Raw genomic sequence first — 27,584 nt, 5'->3', positions numbered from 1 at the left:
ATTTTTAGTCATATGAAAAGATGCTCTAAATCACTATTGATCAGCAAAATGCAAATCAAGACAATTCTGAGCTACTACTACACACCTCTCAGATTGGCTAAGATGACAAGAAAAGATAATGGCCAATTGTAAGGGGATGTAGGAAAACTGGGACACTAATACATTGTTGGTGGAGTTGTGAACTGATTCAGCCATTCTGGAGAGCAGTTTAGAACTATGCTCAGAAGGCTATCAAACTGTGCATATTCTTTGATCCAGCAGTGTTTCTAATGGGCTTGTATCCTAAAAAGATCATAAAGGAGGTTAAGGGACCCACATGTACAAAAATATTTGTGGTAGCCCTTTTTGTAATATCAAGAAACTGGAAACTGAGTGGATGCCCATCGGTTGGAAAATGGCTGAATAAGTTATGGTATATGAATGTTACGGAATATTATTGTTCTGTAAGAAATGACCAACAGGATGATTTCAGGAAGGCCTGGGGAGACTTACATAAACAGATGCTGAGTGAAATGAGCAGAACCAGGAGATCATTATACATGGCAACAGCATGATAATATGATCAATTCTGGTGGACGTGGCTTTCTTCAACACTGATATAATTCAGGCCGGTTCAATGGTCTTGTGATGAAGAGAGCCTTCTGTACCCAGAGAGAGGACTGTGGGAACTGAGTATGGATCACAAGATTTTCACTCTTTTTGTTGTTGTTTGCTTACATTTTATTTTCTTTCTCATTTTTTCCTTTTTTATTTGATTTTTCTAGTGCAGCATATTTGTGGAAACATACACACACATATAAATTACACATGTTTAGCATATATTGAATTACTTGCCTTCTAGGGGAGGGGTGGGGAGTAGGGAGGAAAAAAATTTAGAACACAAGATTTTATAAGGGTGAATGTTGAAAATTATCCATGTATATATTTTGAAAATTAAAAAAAAAACTTTAATTAAAAAAATAAATGTTAAATGTCATTTCCCAAAAGAAAAAAGAGAAATTAACCCTACTAACAATAGAGCTATAAGAACATCATCAAATTAGGAACCCATGAACACTTTATACAAATAAAGTAAGATTTAAATAATTGAAAAAATTTTAATTGTGCATGGGTGGGCAGAACCATTATAATAAAAATGATAATTCTACCTAATATATTTATTGAAAGTCATCTCAGTTAAATTACTGAAAAAGTTTTATTGAGCTAAAAAAAGGTGATAATAGAATTCATTTGGAAGAACAAAAAGTCAAGAATATCAAAGGACCATGGGGAAAAACTGTAAAGAAAGCAGGTTTAATACTAGCAGATATCAGATGTATTAAAAGGCTATAATTATCAATACTGTCTGACAAAATAAGTAGTATGGAATACAGCATTGACTTGGATCATTTTAGTGAACATTCTTTGAGATCTTAACCCAGCTCTTTATTTGTGAGAATAGTGTTTAAAACTTGATAGAATTCCTTTTAGGGGGGCTATTAATGTAGACAAAAATAAAATGCTTAAATTTTAAAGGTCTGTAGATACTAAAATGACTCAAAGTCTAATGTAAGTACTTTTGTAAGTACATTTTTCTGATTTTCCTAAGCGATGGCCAACCAATCAGTCAGATAAGAATCATTCCTTTTTACAGAAATTTGTAAGCCCTTTTACTTCAGCTGTGAGAAGTCCCAGTTTCTGATCAAACCTCTTAATTATTCCAGAATATCACAACATACTATGAGCAAGGGTGATAAAATCCTATGACCCTGCCCAAATAGAAAGTGCCCCCAAACTTTATCCATTTTAAAGCAAAATATACTCAAGTAAATACCTAACAATTAAAAAAAAAATTGTGATCACATTCTTTAACAGCTCAATTCATAATTAACAGCATCCAGATTAAAAAAGAAAATTAATTTTAATGATACAATTTTATCACCCTCTGTGTATTATTTTTCAGATTCATATGACTTCTCAGGCATAACTTTCCAAAAATTACAATAAGAGAAATATTAGAAGCCTAACAGTAACATAAACTGTATTATGGATTTCAAAACATTTTCCCAATCAACATCAATTAAATTAAATGTTTTTCTGAGTCTTCTTATAGAAAATTATCTCATCCATTTCATACTAATTCTAAACCACAATAACAACTCAATTCCATGATTAAATTAATTTCTATATTTTCTATTTGATAAATGTTGTATTGTCTCTCTGAAATTGCTAACAAACATCCGTCCAAAAAGTTTTTCATATTTTTATTATCTTAATAGGATCAAAAACTTCCTCAACCCTCTTTAAAACTCTTAACCCTTACTACTTATTACTCTTCAATGCAAAGGGACTCAACGTTTCTTAAGATTCTACCCATTTTCTTCTTATCTCTATTTGTTTAAACCTTCTTTGTGGTTTCCCCCCCTCCACTGGACTTTGATTAAAGCACCACAAACTTCAGAACTGTATTGTTACATTGATACATCATTTATTTCACTTTATCCTTGCCAGTTTTATAAAATCCATTTCATAAACAATTAAAATCTGTAGAATGAAATGCCCTTGTCTGTTTATCCTCCAGTTGGTGAGATAACCTACTACTAAAACAATGCATCTTTCATACTCTCTCAGAGTAACTAACTGATGCAGTGGATAGAGCAACAGGCTAAGACAGGAAAAACTACTCTTCCAGAATTCAAAGTTTAGACACTAGTTAGGTGATTCTTGGCAAGTCAGTTTACCTTCTTTGCATCAGTTTCTCATCTGTAAAATGATATGGATAAGAAAATAGCAACCACTCTGGTATCCTTGCCAAGAAGATTTCAAATGAGTCATGAAGAATTGGACATGACTGAAAAACGACTATACTTCACTCTCCATGCAAGCGAAAGAGTAATAAAGCTACATGCCCTTTGTCCATAATCTAAATCCAAGCTGTAAACCTTCCAAATATCCATTAAAATATTTCAGCAATTACAAAAACCTAAAAACAACTATTTGAAAATTTACAATTAAAATATTGCATTTCAATTACAAATTTAGTCTCTAGTTTATAACGCCATAAATTTTGACGAAACAGGAAAAAGATTTTCTTTTTTTAATCTGTTTATTATCTTTGCAATTGTAGCCTGGCCAGACCTTTAAAGATAGAGAGAAAATGTATCTTGCATTACTTTTTCCTTTTTATCTCACACTGAAAGTCTAATCAAAAGATCAGTGAGAGTAAGTCTCAGCTCATTCTCTTTGAAATAGCTGAGAGCTTTTTTAGGTATGAGAATTAATTAATTTTTCTTACCTTTCTAAGCTCACTTTCTGCTACTATTTGTAGCAGTCTAAGTAACTGAGTGGATGTTCCCCTTCAAAAATCTGCAAGGTAAATACCTTGCAGACCCTGTGTACACCAAAAAACTTTGGAAATGAAAGTCCCAATCAAAGCCTACCTCACTGTTTATTCTTACTAATTTAGGATTGTCTTTGTATAGAACTAATTTTGGGTAAATAGCTCATCAGAGTTGTTCAGTCAACTATACAAACATCTGCTAAAGTGATCCATTGTATTAGCACTGCAAAGAGTATGCATAGCCCTTTGGGCAGAGTTCCAAATTACAGTTTGGTTAATTCTAACTTCACTACATTTTGCTTTGGGTTAAAGCCAAACAGCTCCTTAAATTACTGAATGCTAGAGTCCCCAGTTCTAATCCAGGTCCTTGGCTGTGTTTGATTTGAACCCAGAACATTCACCAAGTCTGATTCCATCTAGTATTGGTCAATCCCACCTCCCTAACCTCAATCTTGAGAATGTAGAGTCTTACTCAGCTTCCATATTCAAACTAAAGGTTTCCATGACTTGGGCTAATCATTAGGGGTCCCACTTCTGATACCATAATTGCAGGTCAAGAACAAACCCCAAAATCTGAAAAAAAAAAATTATAAAGAATTATATTAGATCATTTGGCAGAAAGGAGAACTAGATAAAGTATAGCTTTTTCCTCTTATCTTCTGTAAATCTTATATTTTGCAGATTTTAGAACAGAGCACCAGCACCCAAACTACTTGTAGGCAATTTCCAGAAATGAGCTATTCCCAGGTGAGGTTGCTTGAGATATATCAGCATGGCAAGTATAAACATTTAATTTGAAGAACTCACAAACAGGTTTTGAGCAGATCCAAAATGTCTTGGTTGGAATATAAGTATTCCTTATATATAAATATCTTCCTTCTCTGTAGCATCTCTAAGGTCAGCCTGATGCTTATTGTAAGCATTAGAGTTAGACAATTTTCTATCCACATAAAACTAGGTATAAATAATGAAGTAATTTCCCCACAGAATAAGGACCTTCACAGGTTTACTAACTTATCTTTCTAGGTTGATTATACACAGCTTCTTCCTTTAAACTCTAACCAAATCCCCTTATTTTCTGTTACTTGTATAAATCATATTTCCTACTTTTTTCATAGATCTTTAGTGTTGTCCCTCTCATATCTCATCTTAATATCCTCTTTTTATTTTTTTAAATTTTAATAGCCTTTTATTTACAAGCTATATGTATGGGTAACTTTACAGCATTGACAATTGCCAAACCTCTTGTTCCAATTTTTCCCCTCCTTCCCCCTCCCCCCTCCCCCCGATGGCAGGATAACCAGTAGATGTTAAATGTATTAAAACATAAATTAGATACACAATAAGTATATATGACCAAACCATTATTTTACTGTACAAAAAGAATCGGACTCTGAAATATTGTACAATTAGCCTGTGTAGGAAATCCAAAACGCTGGCAGGCAAAAATATAGGGATTGGGAATTCAATGTAATGGCTCTTAGTCATCTCAGTCATCTCCCAGAGTTCTTTCGCTGAGTGTAGCTGGTTCAGTTCATTACTGCTTCATTGGAACTGATTTGGTTCATCTCATTGCTGAAGATGGCCAGGTCCATCAGAATTGATCATCATATAGTATTGTTGTTGAAGTATATAATGATTTCCTGGCCCTGCTCGTTTCACTCAGCATCAGTTCGTGTAAGTCTCTCTAGGCCTTTCTGAAATCATCCTGTTGGTCATTTTTACCGAACAATAATATTCCATAATATTCATATACCACAATTTATTCAGCCATTATCCAATTGATAGGCATCCACTCAGTTTCCAGTTTCTGGCCACTATAAAGAGGGCTGCCACAAACATTCGTGCACATACAAGGTCCCTTTCCCTTCTTTAGTATCTCTTTGGGATATAAGCCCAGTAGTAACACTGCTGGATCAAAGGGTATGCACAGTTTGATAACTTTTTGAGCATAGTTCCAAATTGCTCTCCAGAATGGTTGGATGTATTCACAATTCCACCAACAATGTATCAGTGTCCCTGTTTTCCCACATCCCCTCTAACATTCCGCATTATCTTTCCCTGTCATTCTAGTCAGTCTGACAGGTGTGTAGTGGTATCTCAGAGTTGTCTTAATTTGCATTTCTCTGATCAATAGTGATTTGGAACATTCTTTCATATGAGTAGTAATACTTTTAATTTCATCATCTGAAAATTCTCTGTTCATATCCTTTGACCATTTATTAATTGGAGAATGGCTTGATTTCTTATAAATTATAGTCAATTCTCTATATATTTTGGAAATGAGTCCTTTATCAGAACCTTTGACTGTAAAAATGTTTTCCCAGTTTATTGCTTCCCTTCTAATCTTGTCTGCATTAGTTTTGTTTGTACAAAAACTTTTCAATTTTGTATAATCAAAATTTTCTATTTTGTGATCAGTAATGATCTCTATTTCTTCTTTGGTCATAAATTCCTTCCTCTTCCACAGGTCTGAGAGGTAAGCTCTATCCTGTGTTCCTCTTATTTATTTATTATCTCATTCTTTATGCCTAGGTCATGGACCCATTTTGACCTTATCTTGGTGTATGATGTTAAATGTGGATCAATGCCTAGTTTCTGCCATATTAGTTTCCAATTTTCCCAGTAATTTTTGTCAAACAGTAAGTTCTTATCCCAAAAGCTGGGATCTTTGGGTTTGTCAAACACTAGGTTGCTATAGTTGTTGACTGTTTTGTCCTTTGAACCTAATCTATTCCACTGATCAACTAATCTATTCCTTAGCCAATACCAATGGTTTTGGTAACTGCTGCTCTGTAATATAATTTTAGATCTGGTACAGCTAAGCTACCTTCATTTGATTTTTTTTTTTTCATTAATTCCTTTGAAATTCTTGACCTTTTGCTTTTCCATATGAATTTTGTTATTTTTTTCTAGGTCATTAATGTCCTTTTTTTAAAGAAGCCTTTTCCTGACCTGTCCTTTTCTGGTTGCCTTTTATTTACTGTGTCTAATTTTCATTTACTTACCTGTGAACTGTGCTGAAGTCAGGATAAGCAAAAGTCCTTGATTTTTATTCTTTTATCAAAGGGAAAGGAGGGCTTGGGGACACAGGAATCTCCTCTTTCTTCTCCCACTCTGAGCCAGGTCACTAATCCTACTCCACCCTCTAAATCCTGCCTCAATCTCTCTATATGCCAAACAGATCAAACCTGCACAGAGTATCGGGCAGGGCCATTCTTTCTCCAAGCATATGCTAATAGAGTATTGGCCAATTGGTAATTAGCCTTAATTAGCCATTCTTCCATGAATGTTCTTACCATTCAGTTTTTATTTTTATTTTATTTTATTTTATTTTGCTTCCAATAATAGAACAAATTGGTTTTGATGGCAAAGGTTAGAAGAGGGAAACAACTGACCTTAACACATTTGTCTCTTTTTCTTAATTTTGTGGCTCAGGATTCCTTTTAACCTGAAATAATTGATTTGGGATTTCAAGCTTATGATTATTCTAGGCTTTTCTTCCTTGCTACTTTATAAGTCATATAGGCTTCTGAATAGTAGTAGTAAAATATATAGGAACTATAAGACAGTACTTCTTGATGTTCTTTTTTTTGGTTACTCTTTTTTTTAAGTGTCTTTGGGGTTAGAAATTACTAAGTAAAGAAGATATGGTATAATGGAAATAGTGTAGAGCTGAGTTTTGAAATGTTGGTTCTAGTGTTAGTCTTAGATATATTGCTTTGCAGTAATCTTTAGTGATATTGTTTTCATGAGTTATTCTAAATTGAAGCTGTAAAAGAGAATTAATGTTTGTATGTCAAAGCTTCTTAAATTGTGGGTTTTAATCCCACATGAGATTACATAACTGAATATGTCATGAAATTATGATGTATTATCAGTAAATTTATTTCTTATTCTTATTTCTATTTCACATACCTATATATTTGAGGTTGAGGTAAACATTTCTAGGGGTGAAAAGGTGTTGTGAGTGGAAAAATTTAGAAGCTCTGTTTTATATAACAAAGGCCTCTCTTTGGTGTAAATGTTGAAGATTCTAGCTAAAAGCCAGGTTTCTCCACAAATAAATATTTAGGAATGCTCAAAGATTTAATTTTTAAAAGTTCTTCACTTATGTGATGTCACATAGTCATCACTTTAGGTTTTGTATAATAATAATGATTCACTATATATATATATGTTATGTATATTTATATATATGTATATGCATACATATAGAGATATAGATAGTTTTGCAGAGACCTTTTATGTATTTTATATTCACAACAATCCTGTGAGGTAAGTACTATTATTATCCACACTTTTCAGATGAGGAAATGGAGGCTGAGGATAGTTAATTGAGTTTCTCAGGATCATCACAGAAGAAATAAGCATCTGAGACCAGATTAAAACTCAGAATTTCTTGATTCCAACTATACTGTTTAATGTAGGTCATGACCACCAATGTTCTAAATCAAAAGAAAGCGAGAGACTTTTCCCCTGGATTCAGGATCAGAGGTTTTTCAACTGAAATCAGGATCCTGTCAGCCCCACAGTTGGGCGCCAAAATGTGGCGTTCTTCTTCTTTTAAATATAATATAATGGTTCTCTGGGAACAGGTTTCTTGGGGAGGTTTTCTGGAGGCAGCCTTAGTTTCTGTTCAAAGTAATAATCACTTCAAATACAGCCAGCTGATAAAATCCAAACATTTATTTCTTATCTCTTTCCAAGCCCAATTAGCTTTCTTTGAGGCCTCTCTCTTTTCTTGGTTTAAGAGCTCTTTCAGCTTTGTCCTTTGCTTCTGCCTCTGCTTTCTTCAGCCTCCAGCCAGCACAAAGGTGGAAGACTGAATGAATCTGACTCCACCTCCAAGAGTGGGCTTGTAGGTTTCCTCCCAGAGTGCTCTCATTCTAACTCAACTCCCAACAGAAGTAAGCTTCTTCTGAACTGACTGATTCTCCCCTCTCTAAGAGCTTCTTTATATATGATCTCCCAAAGGTTGACTCCTTCTCTGAGGGAGGGATTAAGGGAGGTGTGAATTCACAAAGGAGTTAACTTTGTGAATCTCCCATACTTGTGAACTCCAATGAGTACTTAAATACATTAATGAGTTAGAGAATTTGCTAAGTACCATGCTAAATTAGGCAACTGACTTATCACTTTGTAAGGATTTGCTCTAATTTATGACCAGAGAAGAACTAGAGATCATTACTGATCACAAAACAGAAAATTTTGATTACATCAAATTGAAAAGTTTTTGTACAAACAAAACTAATGCAGACAAGATTAGAAGGGAAGCAATAAACTGGGAAAATGTTTTTATAGTCAAAGGTTCTGATAAAGGCCTCATTTCCAAAATATATAAAGAATTGACTCTAATTTATAAGAAATCAAGCCATTCTCCAGTTGATAAATGGTCAAAGGATATGAACAGACAATTCTCAGACGAAGAAATTGAAACTATTTCTAGCCATATGAAAAGATGCTCCAAGTTATTATTAATCAGAGAAATGCAAATTAAGACAACTCTGAGATACCACTACACACCTGTCAGACTGACTAGAATGACAGAGAAAGATAATGCAGAATGTTAGAGGGATGTGGGAAAACAGGGACACTGATACATTGTTGGTGGAATTGTGAATACATCCAACCATTCTGGAGAGCAATTTGGAACTATGCTCAAAAAGTTATCAAACTGTGCATACCCTTTGATCCAGCAGTGTTACTACTGGGCTTATATCCCAAAGAGATACTAAAGAAGGGAAAGGGACCTTGTATGTGCACGAATGTTTGTGGCAGCCCTCTTTATAGTGGCCAGAAACTGGAAACTGAGTGGATGCCTATCAATTGGATAATGGCTGAATAAATTGTGGTATATGAATATTATGGAATATTATTGTTCGGTAAAAATGACCAACAGGATGATTTCAGAAAGGCCTAGAGAGACTTACACGAACTGATGCTGAGTGAAATGAGCAGGGCCAGGAAATCATTATATACTTCAACAACAATACTATATGATGATCAATTCTGATGGACCTGGCCATCTTCAGCAATGAGATGAACCAAATCAGTTCCAATGGAGTAGTAATGAACTGAACCAGCTACACTCAGCGAAAGAACTCTGGGAGATGACTGAAATGACTAAGAACCATTACATTGAATTCCCAATCCCTATATTTTTGACTGCCAGTGTTTTGGATTTCCTACACAGGCTAATTGTACAATATTTCAGAGTCTGATTCTTTTTATACAGCAAAATAACGGTTTGGTCATGTATACTTATTTTGTATTTAATTTATACTTTAATATATTTAACATCTCCTGGTCATCCTGCCATCTAGGGCAGGGGGCAAGGGAAAGGAGGGGAAACATTGGAACAAAAGGTTTGGTAATTGTCAATGCTGTAAAATTACCCATGCATATAACTTGTAAATAAAAAGCTATTAAAAAAAAAAAAAGGATTTGCTCTAATGTGTGAACCAATAAGCATTGTATCTATTCCATTGAGTTAACACTAGGATTCTAACATCTCCCTTGAGTTATCACCTTGTTTCAAGTTCTGGCTCATAACACACTGTGTCACTCTGCCTTCAAATATATGAAAACTTATTTTGTCATATGGATAAAGGAGCACCTATTTCGGTTCATGTTGGAATACACAGGAGCCACCTGAAAGTGGCCGCTGGAGATCCAACCCAGAATTGATCTTCTCTTGTGAGAGGATGATACAGAGAGACTGAGAGGCAGTTGCTGTTCTCTGACCTCTCTGACTGCGAGGCTATTGTGTTGGCTGATCTCTCTCCTCTTCCCTCTGCCTCCAATTTATCTCATTCCTAGTCCGCAACACCTATATCAGCAAAGGCTGCCTTGCCACTTCTTCAGATGTTATGATCCACAGCTGTGGAGGCTCTCAGAGAATTGACCTGTTCCTTAACAGGTTCCACCAAAAGTGTCAGTGAAAAAGATTTAAACTAGATTTGTAATTCAGTTTTTTCAGTTAGGTCTGGCTCTTCATGACCCCATTTGGGATTTTCTTAGCAAAGATACTAAAGTAGTTTGTCATTTCCTTCTCTAGCACATTTTACAGATGAGAAAACTGAGACAAATGAAGTGAAGTGACTGCTAGTAAGTATCTGAGTCTGGATTTGAACTCATAATATTATGACTCGAGGCTTGGCACTCTACCTACCTATCATCAAAAAGAAGATTCCACTATTAGGGTTTTGAAATACTTAAATAGGCAAAGTTCCACATGGGAAATTATTGGAACTCCCAGAGTTCTGTTTAGTATGAATTATTGTTTTCTAGTCAGATGATAAATTAGAAAACTGTTGTAGAGCTTTTAAAATAGTGTAATAAAACAAAATAACTTAGTTATACTCTGTATACTTTTTTGAGTCTGTAAGAAGAAATATTTTTCACAAATGGTTATATTTCTGCATTTCAACATAAAAAATGTGGGAAATAAGTGAATCTCCAGGGGATACAGTCTTGACATTTTTAATCATGACTTCAGTGTCTCTAACGTTGACCCTTGTTATGAATGCTGCTTATGTATGCAAACTGGTGAGCAATAAATAGCTGACATTTAGCCTGTATAAAATTCTTCAGGTGAAACTGGAGTAATTTTTTTTGAGAGTGGATTTTTAAGAAGATTTCCTAATTTCTTAGCCATAGCTACAGAGCATTTCATTAATGAAAAAAGTGAAGATATAACATTTTCTTTGTACTTCTAAACATTTAAGCATATTATATTGTGAACTTGCCTTTTTCTCTTTCAGACTAGATTCTCAAGTTATAGGGCCTCTGTCTTATTCATCCCTTAATGCCTGCAGTAGTTCCTTGTACATAATAGGTACTCAGTAAATGTGTTTTTAATTAAAAAATTGGTCTATCAAATTGCCAATATGTGCAACTGCAGTATAAAGAAAATGAAATCAATGTGATTCTGCTCCATGTAATTATAAAATTGTGTATCCAAATTTTGAAAGTACTTTTTTATACCTCTTAATGATATATTCAGTTAATTTGGAAAGTATGATCAAAATAACAGATTTTATAAATGATGAAACATGCAAATATTAAGATACATTGAACAACAATTTAGTGATTATTGAGAGTTGATATGAACTATGAACCTGAGGAAGCAAAAATAGAATAAATTCTGAGATCATAAGGATCATCTAGAGTTTCAAAGGAGTTTAGAAGCCATTCCCTTTACTCATTTGACAAATGAGGAAGCTAAGAGGTGAAGTGATTTGCTTAGGATCAGATTTTGGATGTCTGAAGTAGGATTTGAATTCAGATCTTCCTGACTCTTAAATCCAGTTATCCACTACTGGATGATGGTAGACATATTTACAGAAAAGAGACAGAAAAGATGAAAGAAATGAAGGAAAGTACTTAGCATAGAATAAATAAGCAAAAAAGATTTAACAGTTAAACATTCATTAAACACGTACTTATTATGTGCCAGATACAATGCTAGATGCTTGAAGATACAGTTGCAATGAATAAAATCATCAATACTGGGCAAGATAATACTAATGATTCTTCCAGAAGTAGAATCTCTTGTTAGCCTTTAGAAAAGCATTGCCTCAAAAAAGTTATTTTACACTAGTCTAAGAAACAAAAAAATTGCTACACATTTAAGTTTATGTATATGTCTTTTGTTTTGCTTTATCAATCTATTTTTCCATAGTAAGTCATGAATACAATAGAAAAGTCTTCCCATATTCAGACTTAGTATCAAACAATGCAGTGTGTAAGATAAAAAGTTAACATAAGGATAATATAAAAGTTAATGTTACTTTTGGAGTCAGTTTAATATCCTGGGTTTTAATAGAGCTATGTTTTGCAAAATGAGATCTGAGAGATTATTTATGGAGTTGTTTTGAATCGGAAGATACTGAATAGACATAAGTAATTTGGTACTTTAAGTTGTGAGAGTTAATATGGATCTGAAAGAGATATTTTGGAAGGAAAGGAGGTAGAGTAGATTGCTTTATGAGGCGAGAGTAAAGCATGCCATTAAGATGCTATGAAAATTAAATTAATAAAACCTGAATGGAGAAGAAGTTAAGAAAATTTGAGATGGTCTTTGAAAGTTAGGTAAATAAGAATTTGGTCCCTGAAATTTCGTCTACTGCTAAAATCTTGAGTAAAAAAGGTTTTGGACAAAACTAATATAAACAAGATTAGAAGGGAAGCAACAAACTGGCAAAACATCTTCACAGTTAAAGGTTCTGATAAAGGCCTCATTTTCAAAATATATAGAGAACTGATTCTAATTTATAAGAAATCAAGCCATTCTCCAATTGATAAATGGTCAAAGAATATGAACAGACAATTTTCAGATGATGAAATTGAAATTGAAAGTATTACCACTCATATGAAATAGAGTGTTCCAAATCACTGTTGATCAGAGAAATGCAAATTAAGACAACTCTGAGATACCACTACACACCTGTCAGATTGGCTAAGATGACAGGAAAAAATAATGATGAATGTTGGAGGGGATGCGGGAAAACTGGGACACTGATGCATATGTTGGTGGAGTTGTGAACGAATCCAACCATTCTGGAGAGCAATCTGGAGTTATGCCCAAAAAGTTATCAAACTGTGCATACTCTTTGATCCAGCAGTGCTACTACTGGTCTTATTCCCCAAAGAGATACTAACAAAGGGAAAGGGACCTGTATGTGCCAAAATGTTTCTGGCAGCCCTGTTTGTAGTGACTAGAAACTGGAAAATGAATGGATACCCATCAATTGGAGAATGGTTGGGTAAATTGTGGTATATGAATGTTATGGAATATTATTGTTCTGTAAGAAATGACCAGCAGGATGAATACAGAGAGGATTGGCGAGACTTACATGAACTGATGCTAAGTGAAATGAGCAGAACCAGGAGATCATTGTATACTTCAGCAACGATACTGTATGAAGATTTATTCTGATGGAAGTGGATTTTTTTGACAAAGAGACCTAACTCAGTTTCAGTTGATCAATGATGGAGAGAAGCAGCTACACCCAAAGAAAGAACACTGGAAAATGAATGTAAACTGCTTGCATTTTTGTTTTTCTTCCCGGGTTATTTTTACCTTCTGAATCCAATTCTCCCTGTGCAATAAGAGAACTATTTGGTTCTGCACACATATATTGTATCTAGGATATACTAGGACATATTCAACATGTATAGGACTGCTTGCCATCTAGGGGAGGGGGTGGAGGGAGAGAGGGGAAAAATCGGAACAGAAGTGAGTGCAAGGGACAATGTTGTAAAAAATTACCCTGGCATGGGTTCTGTCAATAAAAAGTTATTATAATTAAAAAAAAAAGGTTTTGGAAGGATTGTTGTCAAGTATTTACTGTAGATTATATTCTGTATAACATATTAATATGTATTCATTAGTTAATTTGTAAAATAATTTGTAAAAATAATATGACTAGCTAAAATGGGGACGTACTTTTAAGTGGTTATCCAAATTTATAAATGTAGAAATATAAATCCAAATATTATATAATCCAGTGAGTGGTGATTTTTCTGTTACTGAGAATTTGTCCTAAAATACAAATTAAAATTTGTATAAATTTTAATACCTTAAAAAGACTTGGAAAACTCTCTCTGTCGGTGTCTCTGTTTCTGTCTCTCTGTTTCCTGTCTTTGTCTGAACCTATAGTATCACTGGTGTGAGAGATTCAGTGATAAAATTGCTTCTAACAATACAGATCTACCATTGCTTTGCTGCCTAATAATTGTTATACAGGTGACCACGACTCTGAGAAGTTAAGCAACTTCCCTAAGTTCACTCAGCCAATATGTGTCAGAAAGGGCTTTTTATCCTTAATACTCAACTGCTTCTATCGTGTATGCAAATCATGAGGCTAGGAAAGAGTAAAGAATTTTTAGAAGAGCTTGATTCCTCAGGGTAAAAAACAAAACAAAACAAAACATATTTTGTATCCATTATTCTGATTTCAAAATGTACAATTTCGATTTACAGTGTCAATTTAGAAGAAAGTAACGTCTGTTCAGTAAGTCTTTCAAATGCATTGATATCAATCCTGACTGGACTTTTACATGTGCTTTTTTTAATCTTTTTTTTTTTTTTCCAAGTCTTTATGTTGGTATCAAATCACATTTAGTAGGGAAAATGAGTTGAATAAAACACTTGTATCTATTGAGAACAGACACTGTCTTTGTCAATTACTACTCAGAAATGGATGAACAAAGAATGGTAAAACACTGGCTCAATGCCAGCGTGCAGGAAAGGTTTGTGAAATGTGAATGGTTATTATTAAGTTTACAGGACAAAGGCAAGATAAAATTTTCTGTATGGAAGTAGAAAAGAATTTTTGTTTTGACCAACTAAATATATATTTGTTGTTAGTGTTTTTCTTTTAATGATACTTTTCTTTTAAGTTTATACAGAATGTTTATTTTTAACTTTAAGGGCTAAGAAAATTAAGTGGTAAGTTTGAAGGCATAGTTTCTACATTTAAAGAGATATTCCTTCATTGCTTTTTTCTTTATCTTCTTCCTTTCAACTCATTTAAAAGAATCATTTGTAATTATTTTAGGACATAAAAAATGGTATCCATTTTAAGCCATCCTTTTAAAAAATATTCTTAGCATTATGTAAATTTTAAAAAACCCTTAGCAAAATGGAGCAAAAATGAAATTTAGAGTTTTAAAATATTTTAAGAAATTAAATGTATTTCAGACATTATTACCTATTTTATATTTTAAAATAAGGTACAGATTTTGTCTTTTATTAGATTAAGACCTGAGTTAAAACTTTGTTGTTTAAAAGATATGTTTTGTATTGTAATGTAGCATGACAATTTTTTTTTAATGTTCTAGTATGTATATATGATAGACCACTGTCTTGAATCATGTTCTAAGGTTTTAATTAATGATATATTGAAGTAATGTTTCTTTTTGCCTAGTTGTTAAGCAAAAGTCAGATTATTTCACTTCAAATAGAAATGTAGTATAAATGAAGATACATTTCTGATGTTATTTGTGATATTAGCAAGTTTTTATTTCATTCTTCTAGTTCACTAAAAAGTGATATAAATTGTTGTTTCTGGTTAAATTAATGACCCTATAATTTTGTCTATAATCAAACATTAATGAGGCATCATAGAATATGGACAGGATTGATTTTTTTCATTTTATACAAAATCATACTTAATGAAAAGACAGCTATAAGTTTTTAATATCATCTCCAAACAAATTTATCAACTAGTTGCTTCTTATTTCAAGGTTTTACGTGCCTTGATAACTGATGATAGAAGACTTAGTAAACTTTTTTTTTTTGGGTGTGGAGAAACATGTAAAATTTTATAAAATGGGTCCTTTGTAAAATAAGGACATTGTAATAGATAACTTATATAGAATCTGTGGTCCCATGAATTCTTTGGTATCTTACATATTATTTGATGTCTTTAATTTTCTGAGACATAAATTTCTAAGTGACAAAAATCACTTCTCATTTTCTACTCTGTTACTTATTATGCACTGTAATTAATTGGTGAAATTATTGTTCATACCATGATTTTTAGTATTGGCTTTGTTTGTATTTAGATGGAATATAAGACTCAAATCAAGAAGATGCCTCTATCAATAAAAAATAACCTGGGAGTGAAGGACATACACCAAGACAATGATGAAAAGGTACTTAAAAAGTTAAAATAAATAAATTTTATCTTAAGAGCTAATAAATTCTAAAGAGCTAATAAATTAAAATCAAGATTTTATTTAATGTAATTTTGTTATAAAACACATTTTGATTAAATCACATGAAATAATTTTAATGTTGGAATTATTGCTTTCAGTTCTTGTTTGATTTACTAAAAACAAGTCTGAAATATAAAGAACAAAATTCAAAGAAAGGAAATCTGAATATCTTTTGGTTTTCTAGGAAAAAGTGATTTTATAAACTGCAGTGTATTGTAAATGAAGAAAAATGTGCTGTTTTGATTCTTGCTTTGTATTTATAATTTTGTACATTTTGACCTTTTTCACAGAAGAAGTAAAAAAAATGATTGCATATCTAAGCAACAGACAAAAAGATTGACAAGGAATACTTAAATATATTCTGCTATATATCTGCTGTAATGCAGGCTTCTAATCCTTCTTCCTATCTCCATATAAATGATACAGTTCAAGACCATAGATGTTTTCTTCACTAAAAGCAGTAAAGCTCTTTTAGATGAAATGTCTAAAAACATCTTGTAATAACTTGGAGCATGCTGGCAAGAGTAGTCACTTGTGACTATGTGTGAAACCCCCTCAGCTAGTCGATATTGTAATAAGCAAAAATGGTAGCATCACTCCATTATTCAGAAAAGCCAACAGCATGCTTGTCCCTTAGGCTACAGCATTCATTAAGAAAAGCTTACTGGGCTGAAAGCTGGAAACAGATGATAACGGGATATGATTTTCATATTTAATGCATTCCTTGGAAGAGTATGTGTGCTGCAGATTGATAGAAGAATCAACTGCTACTTTACTAAAAGACTTTCTAGTTTGCCCTATAGCTACCGATGGAATCATTCAGCCAAGAAATTAACTTTTTCTCCTTTTACCTGCTTTATATATCTGCTAAGCAGGCTGCCTGGCTGCTAGTAAATGTTATTATGCAGTTAACTGTTTGGTATTTAAGACTCTTATCAGAAAAGAAACAGAGGCCACACTATTTTGTTTTTATAGTAGAAGGAAGGTTTCAGTTTTTCTTTCTTCAGTGCATTAGCAGGCATTAATCTCAGTTTATAGGAAGTTTTTTTTTTTCTTCCCCCATAGATTAAAAAGTTAAAAACATTGAATTTGGAGCATTCTTTAAACTATAATATACAAAGCAATGAACTCTAGCAACCTTGACCTATCCAAAAAGGCTTTTAATGACAAATGAAGCATATTCTATTAGATGTATACAAAATAGGATATGTAGTATTGGACTCATGAATAATTTTCTTTTTTGTCATTTGACCATGAAATAATCAACACATTTTAAATCCAAATCATTTTTTTCTTTTTCAATCATTCTAGATATTGTGGTGTCAATAACACTTAAGATTTTTTTATATTTACAATCTTGAATTTTTACCTTAAACAAAATTTGTTTTTGTATTTTTCATCTTTGTATATCTTACTACTTAGCTCAGTTCAGTACTTTACATAAATACTTATTGATTGATTTCTTACATATATTGCCATTAACTTTTTTCAGAAACTGGAAGCAGGCTATTGTAGGTATACTTGTGTTAGAGCAACACATAGGTATTAACATCCTTTAAAATGTCATAGAATAGAGTAGTTTTTGTTTATATTAAAGAGTATTTTCTCTAAAATTTTCTGAGTAATTTTTTATCTTAGAATTCTGAGTCAAAATAAAAGTTGAGCCAAATTAACATGTTAAGAAAATTCTATTTCAACTTTTCAACTTGGATATATACTCAATTTTTAAATTAAATATGCTTAATTAAAATAATATACATCATCTTTAAGGATAGAGACTAGATCTTTGATTTCACTGGTATAGAAAAAATTCCTTTGACCAACACAAATCTCTAGTTTCTCTGCCACTTAAAGTCCTAGAGAATTACCTGAGAGGTTTTGGGACTTTATGAGCATCACAGAGCCAGTATGCTTTTGAGGAAGGACTTGAACTCCAGTCTTCTTGGTTTTTAAGGCTGGCTGCCTATCCACTAAATAATTTCTTATAGTACAAATTATAATGAATTGGTTAAATTTTGTACTCAATTGGACATTCATATTAAATAGGACATGATCTGAATCTAGAATTGACTATCTTCAAAGTATAGAATAAAACCTTACAAATTCAATTCAGTACTACCAGAAAAAGAATACATAAGACTCTGTAATAAATGTATATGATTCTATAATTCTGTAGAAAAATAAGATAATAAATATGATACAATATTTTTACACAAGAGGCTTATGTTCAAATATATGTTTAGACATAAACACAAAAAGCTACCCTGCAAGGCATAGCGTAAATAATGCTATAAAGAGCTTTAAAAGTTCCAAGAAATAAAAGTATATTTTTGGTGGAGATCATTAGGAAAGCTTTAAGAAAGATTTTATTTAAGCTAAACACTAAAGGATGAGGGACTAGGATGTTCTTGACTGGGAGTCAGAAGTTCAGAGGCAAGAGATTGTAAATCATCCATGGAGATGAGCAGCTCACTTGGGCTAGTATAGGAAATCGGAAGTAATATCTCCTTTTTTCTGAACCCTCTTATTAGTTTATATCTCTCATATGGTATTTCTCATACTCTTCCTTGCATTATTATTTGTGAATAGGTTATATATATTAGATTATATTATAATCCTGAGTGAGATGATTTTATCTTATTTATTCTAAGAGTAGTAACCAGGAGAACTTGGACACTGGGATTAAAGGATGAAAACATTTTTTGAAATTTTGATTATTGAATTAGAATGGGGGGGGGGCACTTATTGATACTTGCCAACAAATGCTTCCTAAATTGTCGATTTTGGTAAATCCATGGCCTTACCAAAAAATGCAAAGTGACCCAGGCTTAGAACTTGGTGTATTAGAGAACAGATCTGTATAATGAAATATTGCTGTAATCAAGTGATTCTTGGAATCAATTGGTTAGAAACACAGTTGCTGAGGAGCCAAAGGGTAGTCCTAATTTGGCGTGTTTTCCTAGGCCTATGAGGAATCTATAGGCTTTGAAACCATAGCATAAATAGTAACAGCTAGGAGTTAGATCCTCAAATTTTATGTTGGCAAAAAGTTAGTGTCTTGATTTTTCCTTATTTATAGAAGAGAATCTTGCTTCCTTACTTGGACTTTCAGATTTTTGTCAGATTGTCCTATCTTCTGAGTTTAGATCTATATGAAGCTAATGGAGTCACAGGCCAATTGTAGCAATTTTGGGACTAGAATATGTAAACAGATGTTACTATCTACCCAGGTCCAATGTGGAAAGAGGGAATTGTTTAGATGGTCACTTTAACTAGGACTCAGCTTTTGCCAAACAGTAAGGATGGGAGGAACTTTATAAGTCTTAAGAATTCATGCTTAGTAATGAACAAAAAAACTTAGGCATTTTTAATCCTCACCGCCTAAAAAAAATGAAGAAATACTTTTATGCTGATGTATGGAAATGTATTTCTATATCTATATTTATCTATTTAGAGAGAGAGATCCCTGTTTCTGATACAGGGTTTTTTTTTTTAAATACTAAAATTATAAATAATAAAGCATGCATTTATATAAGATATACAGAAAATAAATTGGCATAGTACTAACAAAATTTATTTTATTTTAGTACTTGCTTACAAAAGCAGGATCCTAAGCAAGGGGAGTAATCTGTTTGTTTAAGTGATATTTAGGATTTACACTAGCTTAGCAGAAATCAAAGAAAAATCATTTTACTTTTTTTTTTTTATAAAGTTTGCAAAGCATTTTATTTTTTTTGAAGTCCTGCAAAACAAATTTCCATATTAGCCATGCTGTAAGAGAAAACAAAATAAAACAATAAAAATAAAGTATATAAAAACATATTTCAATCTGTATTTAGAGTTTATGAATTTATTCTCTGGAGGGATAGTATTTTTCATCATGGGTTCTTTGGAATTGTCTTGGAACATTGTGTTGATCAGAATAACTAAGTCTTTCACATTTGATCATCCTTAGGATGTTGCTAGTACTGTGTATGATGTTTTCGTGGTTCTGCTTATTTCACTTTGAATCTGTTCATATAAGTCTTTTCAGGTTTTTCTGACAACATTCTGCTCATCTTGTTTATAGTTTGATAGTATTCCATCACAATTATATAACCACACTTGTTTAGGCATTCTCCTATTGATTGGCATCCTCTCATTTTTCAATAATTTGCCACCACAAATAGAGTTGCTATAGATACTTTTATACAGATAGGTCCTTTTCCCTTTGATCTCTTTGGGATACAGAGCTAGTAGTGATATTGCTGAATCAAAGAATATACATAATTTTTTTAGTCCTTTGGACATAGTTGTATTTTGTTCTCCAGAATGGTTGAACCAGTTTACAACTTCACCAAGAGTTAGTTTCCCAATTATTCTATAGCGTTTGTCATTTTCCTTTTGTGTCATGTTAGATGACCTGATTATTATGGGGTTGTATCTTAGAGTTGTTTTAATGTGCATTCCTCTAATCAGTAATGATTTAGAGAATTGTTTCAGGTGACTATTGATAAACTTTGATTTCTTTTGAAGACTACCTGTTCATGTCCTTTGACCATTTATCAACTGGGGAATGGCTCTTATTTTTTATAAATTTGACTCAGTTCCCTATATATTTGAGAAATAAAACCTTAAAACTTGCTATTTTTTTCCCTTTTCCTGTTATCATTTTAATTTTGACTGTATTAGTTTTGTTTGTGTCCAGGTTTCTTAATTTTGTGTAATCAAAATTATCTTTTTTTTTTTTTTTTTTTTTTTTTTGACTTTCTGTAATCCTCTCTGTGTTTATGTTGATCCTAAACTCTTCTCTTTTCCATAGAGGTAATAGGCATGTTTTTTCATGATACCCAAATTTACTTATAATGTTGCCCTTTATGTCTAAATCATTTAATCATTTTGACTGTACCTTAGTGTACAGTGTAATATGTTGGGTCTATCCTAGCTTTTGCAATATGCTTTCCAGTTTTCCCAACAATGTTTGTCAAATGCTGTGTTCTTACTCCCAAAACTTAGATCTTTGGGTTTATCAAGCATTAGATTACTGTGGTTATTTACTACTGTTTATTATGGAAAGAATTCATTTCACTGATATACCACTCTATTTCTTAGGCAGTATTATTAGACTGTTTATATTACTGCTTTGTAATGGTTTGAAATTTGGAACTGTTAAACCACCTTACTTAACATTTTTCTTTTCATTGATTCCCTTGATACTTTTGACCTTTTGTTCTAGATGAATTTAATTCTTTCTTAGTTTCATTGTTATGGCACTGAATAAGTAAATTAATTTAGGTAGGATTATAATCTTTATTATATTGGCTTGGCCCATCCATGAACAATTAATATTTATTTAATTATTTGAATCTGTTTTATTTGTGTGAAAAATGTTTTTTAATTGTGTATTGACCCTGGCTTTGTCTTGCAGGTAAACTCCCAGGTTATTTGTTTGTCGTTATTTTAAATGAAATTTCTCTATCTTTTGCTGCTAGGTTTTATTGGTAGCATATAGAAATGTTGATGATGTATTTAGGTTTATTTTATAGCCTGCAACTTTTCTCAAGTTGCTCATTGTTTCTATTAGTTTTTAAGATGATTCTCTAGGCTTCTTTAAGTATGCCATCATATCATCTGGAAAGAGTAATAGTTTTGTTTCTTTGTTGCTTATTTTTATTCCTTCTTTTTTTTTTTTCTTATCTGATATAGGTAGCATTTCTGGTACAATTACAATATTGAATAATAGCAATGGTAATGGACATCTTTGCTTCACCCTTGATCTTATTGGGAAGATTTCAGGTTTATCCCCATTATAGATAATCCTTGCTCTTGGTTTTAGATAGATACTACATATCATTTTAAGAAATATTTCATCAATTCATCAATGCTATGCATTCTAGTGTTTTTAATAGGAATAGGTGTATTTTGTCAAAGGCTTTTTTCTGCATCCATTGATATAATCATATGAGCTTGAGTTACACAAAGCTAAAAAAAAGTCAAGCAGTCAATTGCATTCATTAATACCTTCTATGTGGCTGATACTGTACTAAATAGCTGTATTAAACCCAAAGAAACACATTATACAAGTACTTGTTCTCCAGGATCTCACAGTCTGATGAGGGAAACAACTTGCAAACCATTATGTAGAAACAAGATCTAGACAGGGATATATTGGAAATAAGCAAAAGAGACAAGGCACCTTGAATTAACAAGGATTTGGAAAGACTTTTTGTAGAAGGTAGGATTTTAGTTAGGACTTAAAGGAAGCCAGGGAAACCAGGGGATGGGTTTAAGAAGGGAAAGAATTCTGAACACAATGGACAGCCAGTTGAAATGCTCAGGGTCAGGAGATGGATTGCCTTCTGCAAATCAGTCCATAAATATTTATTAACCATGTAATAGGTACCAAACACTGTCCTGCATTCTGAGAATAATAAAAAAGGCAGACGATAATCCTTGATCTCAAGGAACTCATAGTATAATATGGGAGAAAACTTGCAAACAGCTATGTATAAGTATATTTGAGAATCATCAGCATAGAAATGATAACTGAATCCATGGGAGCTGATAAAATAAAATTATTGAGTAATCAGTTTGGTTAGTGGCAGCATGTCAGAATGAAAATAAAAGCAAAGAAGACTGAGGAGCAGTTAGAAAGGTAAGAGAAGAATCATGACATAGACAGTATCACAAAAACCTAGAGAGAAAAGAATATAAAGGAAAAGAGAATGATTGGCAATATCAGAATTGCAGAGAGATCAAAAAATGATGAGGCTTGAGAAAAGGCCATTAGATTTGGCAGCTAAATGATCATTGAGAACTTTAGAGGGAGAAATTTTGGTTGCATAATGAAGTTGGAAGACAGATTGTAGTAAGTTTAGAAGTAAGTGAGAGGAAAGGAAGTTGAGACATTTGTTTTAGATGAATTTCTCAGGGCATTATCATTTTATTTCATCATAAAAGGTAGAAGAGATAGTGGGGATAGATGGATTAAGCAAGTTTTTTTTTTTTTTTTTTTTTTTTTTTTTTTTTTTTTAAGAGGGAGACAGAGTAATGTTTATAGGAGAAGAAGGTAGTAGATTGGAGATGATGGAAGATAAGAGAAAGTAGGCATGGTAGAAGGATCTTTTAAGACAAGGATCTTTTGTACATGTAGAAGGGTTTGCCTTGACAGGAAGATAAGACTCAAGGTTTGGGGGAGGGGTGAAAACATTTGAAAGAACTTCTGTGGTAAGTAGAATAGTGAGTCAATAAAAGAATCTTCTGCACTAAAGGTCCTATTAAGATTATATACTATTAATTTGCAAAAATGGGGGGAGATCGAACTGCCAGTTTCCAAAAAGAAAGATTAGTAGAGACAGAAACTCGGAAGCAGATGTTATATACTCAGGAGTAGAATCTATGCATTGGTACAGCACATCCTCCATCCCTGTACTTCCTACCCAGACATCACAGCCATAATGGGGCAGTGGTACAGGTTCTCAATCTAAGAGATTGAGCTAAGTAGGAGCTAGCTGTGATATTCCAAGACTATGAGTTTCTGGATCCAGCTGTGGAAAAGGGGGAACCACAACCAGAGGGCACTAGACTGAATCAAATGCCAATCAGTTAGTATAGGTTTGTCTGAATAAGGTCTTTACCTTTTAAATAAACATCAAAATTCTCCATGGTAGCATTTTACATTTAAATTATCTAGACTTATTTCTCTTCATTCCTCTGGATAGCTTAAATATTTGTCTTTACAAGTGCTCATAAACATATGTACAGTTAATAAGAGATATGGTGAAATTAAACTCTTGACAGCTTTTTAAAAATCTCACTTTCCCGTGTTCTTGCCTGTCTTTTCTCCTATAAAGATAAGTATACATCATGTTTCTGTTCTTAAATCCTTTCTTATGTTTTACTTGCTGATTTTATCTACTTTCATGATCAAAGTCAAAGAACATTTATTAAACACTTACAACTATTATATTAAGTAATAAGGGTATAAAGAAAGGGATAAAAAGTCTTTCCTGAGAAGGAACTCACATTCTAATGTGAGTTTGTATACAAATAATGGATAACTCCAAGATGTGTATAACATAAATGAAGATCATCTCAGAGAGAAAGTAGTGAGGGAAAGGGAAGGGGGTACCTAAAAAGGCCTCCTATAGAAGGTAGAAAGCAGGGAGCTAAAAAGTGATGAGCACAAGGAAAAATATTCCTGGCATGGGGAAGAACAAAGAGTTGGGAAATGGTATGTTGTGTGTCAGAGCCAGCATGTAGCTTGGTCACAGATGGTTCACAGAGGGAAATTAAATATAAGAAAACAGAACAGGTAGAGAGGTGAAGTTGTGAAAGATATTAAATGTCAAATGAAATTTGATCCTGGAGGAAATGTGGAACTGGAGTTTATGGAGTAGGAACGGTGTATAACATGTCATGGATAGATATAAACATTAAGATAGTCATTTTGGCATTTGATTGGATGATAGATTGGAATGGTAGAGAGTCTTGAGGCAAGAAGACCAAATTGAAAGCTATTGCAATAGGCTTCAATGTAGGTAGATATGAAGTCCTGAATATGAATGATAGATGAGTGAGTATTGGAAAAATTCTGAAGGTAGAAACAACAAGCATGATTTGGCCACAAATTGTGTGTGGAGAACAAATGAGAATATGAAATCCAGGCTGACAATGAGGTTATTGGTCTGGATATCCAGGGGAATCATAGTGTCCTCCACAGTAATAGGGAAGTATAGGAGAGGGAAAGCTTATGAGTTTGTTTGGGTGTGTTGAATCTGAGGTGCCTGTGGGTCATCTCCTTCAAAGCTATCAAAAAGGCAGTTGCTGATATAGGATTAGAACTCAGGATAGAGATAGCCTGGGAATATAGATCCAGGAATCATTTCCATAGAGATTACAAATGAACCCATGGGAGTTGGTGCAATCACAAAATGAGATAGTATAGAATGAGAAAAAAAAGGAACAGGGACAGAACCTTGGAATGGATATTCCATGTTTGAAGATGTAGCAAGATGACTGAGGAAGAGTAGTAAGAGAAGAGGAGAATCAGAGAGCAACATTAAAACAAAACAACACAAAACCCAAAAAATCTAGTGAGGAGAGAGAGTCCAGGACAAAAAGTGAGCAATGGTGTCAAATAATGTAGATAACTCAACAAAAATCTGAATTGAGGAAAAGTCATTAGATTTGACAATGAAGAGGTTGATAACTTTGGAGAAAGTAGTTTCATTTGAATGATGAAGTGAGATATCAGATTATAGATGACTTAAAAGAGAGGGAGGGGAATAGAAATGTATATATCTTGTGTGAGTGAGGGTTTTTTAAGAATAGGAGGAGATTTGGTGTGGTCAAAGTTGGAATAAAGAAAATAGTAGAGGCAAGATGTTAGAGAAAACAGTGATCTATTTGGGGATCTTTTGTTCAATTAACTCTTAAATCAATATGTCTAGTTATGACTTCTTTTCAAAGAAGTCATATTTTTAACTCTCTACTGAATATCTAGATGTCTTGCAGAGCACCTTAACTCATTATGTCTAAAATTGAAAAAAATTTTTTTTTTTTTTACCTAAAATCTTTCCTTTTTTCAAAATCTTTGGTTTCTTTTGCTGGTATCATAATTGTCCCAAACATTTAACCTTGAGCTCTCTGTTATTAAATCAATTCAACAATTTATTGGTAACTTTCTGTATGCAAGGCATTGTGGTAAGTTCTGGGAATACAACTGCAAAAATGAAACAATTCTTATCCATACAAGGTAGTTATGAAATGTACATAAATACAAATAATTCAAAACAGTGATGATAGGTGATGAATTGAAATATTCAGTGTGCTTCCTGAATAATTCCTGGAGAAAATATTTTGCTCTGGTCAAATCAGAAAATACTACTTGATCAAAGGGACTGAGTTGACTTGAAGGGACAGAGGAATTCTGAAAGGCAGTGATAAAAAAAATAATGCAAATGAATACAGGCAAAAGATAGCTAGCATCTTGGATTTGGGGAGCAGGTAGAAGTTCAGTTTGACTAAAATAAAGCATTTTTATGGAAAATAACATCAAATAAACTTTGAAAGGTAGATTGGGCAAAGTCCTGGAGGACATTAAATTCCAAACAAAGTTTTACATATTTCATCCAGCAGAGAGCCATTGAAATTTTTGAGCAAAGGAGTAATGTAGAAAGAATGGTGATTATTTTGGCAAATTATAAAGTTATTTTTTGACTTTTCCTTTCTCTCAATTTCTACATACAATCAGTTGCCAAATCCTGTTGACTTTGCCTCCTTGAATTTATTTTATCCTTTTTACTTCCACTGAAGTCATTCTAATTCAGACACTTAATACCTTTTGCCTAGAAGATTGTAATAATTTCTACCAAGGCATCTTCCTGCCTTAAATCTCTCACAATTCCAATTTGCCCTTTACACCATTACCTAGAGCTATAACTAAGACAAAGCAATTTAGAAAGTTCTAAGTTAACCCTATGGCCATAGTGGCAAGTAGATATTGATCCTTATTGGAGAAAGATGGTGGAAGGAGGAATAGAATAGCCAACTCTTCCAGCTTCTCGTATGAGGTTTATATACCACTGATTAGAACTTCAAGATATAGGGAAGTTAGAGCCCATTGTCTTTCTCCCTGGACCAAAGCTCCAACTCTGTAGGTCCCCTCTATAAAAGCTCAAATTAGAAAAATGATGAGAAAAGGACATCCTGGGATTGGCTGTAAATCTATAAACCTCTATAAGGGGATGAATATAGACATAGGATAGAGGTGATGATGATAAGATTCCCTGGATGATGCCATCTATTTGCTATCTGTATCCAGACTGTCGTCAGCTTGCTTAGAATATCCCTGAGGAAGGTGAGTTGGAGGCCAGCATTAAAAGACTTTTGTGGCAGAGATAGGCACCTGTGCTGGATATATTACTGACAGAGTAGTAGCAGAAGCTCTCTGGTATTTTCAAGAATGGAAGAAAAAATGAGTATATGAGGCTGGGTCCATAGATACAGTAAGTCATCTAGCCCATAATGTTTTTCCTTCAGTCAAACATTTCATACATCACTACTGTGGGATAGACTGTGCTCAGTACTGGGAATACGGAGACAAAAATGAACCAGTATTTTTCAAGGGACTTGCATTTTATCAGGGGAAACAATAGGAATACATATAAATTTACACAAAATCCATACAAAGCATATACATGGTAATTTTGGGAAGAAACTTCTACAGTTAGAAGAAACAGGAAAGGTCTTGTCTAGAAGGGTACTTAAGTTGAGCTTTGAATGCAACTAGAGAGTCTAAGAGGTGAAAGTGAGGAGGGAATATATTCTAGGCATGAGAGACATATTCTATAAAGATATGGTGAAGGAAGATGTGATGTCTTATGAGGTGGCTATTATAGTTAGGTTATAGATTGTGCACAGGAGAATAATATGTAGTAAATTTGAAAAACTAGGGACTAGGTGGCTTGTGGAAGGCTTTAAATGTCAAATAGAGGTATTTGTTTTTGATCTGATAGTCAACAAAGAGCCATTGGAACTTACAGAAGAAAGCAGT

General features: G+C 33.1%; 1 protein-coding gene across 3 annotated transcripts in view; it reads left to right on the top strand.

Moving 5' to 3' along the window:
* The window catches only part of KIZ (kizuna centrosomal protein), a 219,064-nt gene that overhangs the window by 32,666 nt on the left and 158,814 nt on the right, over positions 1-27,584 (top strand). For 2 of the 3 annotated variants that reach the window (XM_031951039.1, XM_031951040.1), the window contains one exon: positions 15,896-15,985. In XM_031951039.1, the coding sequence (XP_031806899.1) occupies positions 15,896-15,985 (90 nt within the window). Of the gene's footprint in view, positions 1-4,000; positions 4,067-15,895; positions 15,986-27,584 lie in introns of all 3 variants that reach the window. The other variant, XM_031951038.1, reaches the window with a different exon arrangement.

The sequence above is a fragment of the Sarcophilus harrisii genome, chromosome 2, assembly GCF_902635505.1.
Source record: "Sarcophilus harrisii chromosome 2, mSarHar1.11, whole genome shotgun sequence".
NCBI classification, from domain to species: domain Eukaryota; kingdom Metazoa; phylum Chordata; class Mammalia; order Dasyuromorphia; family Dasyuridae; genus Sarcophilus; species Sarcophilus harrisii.
The sequence above is the reverse complement of the archived record's forward strand: the minus strand, read 5'-3'. Positions and strand labels throughout refer to the sequence as shown.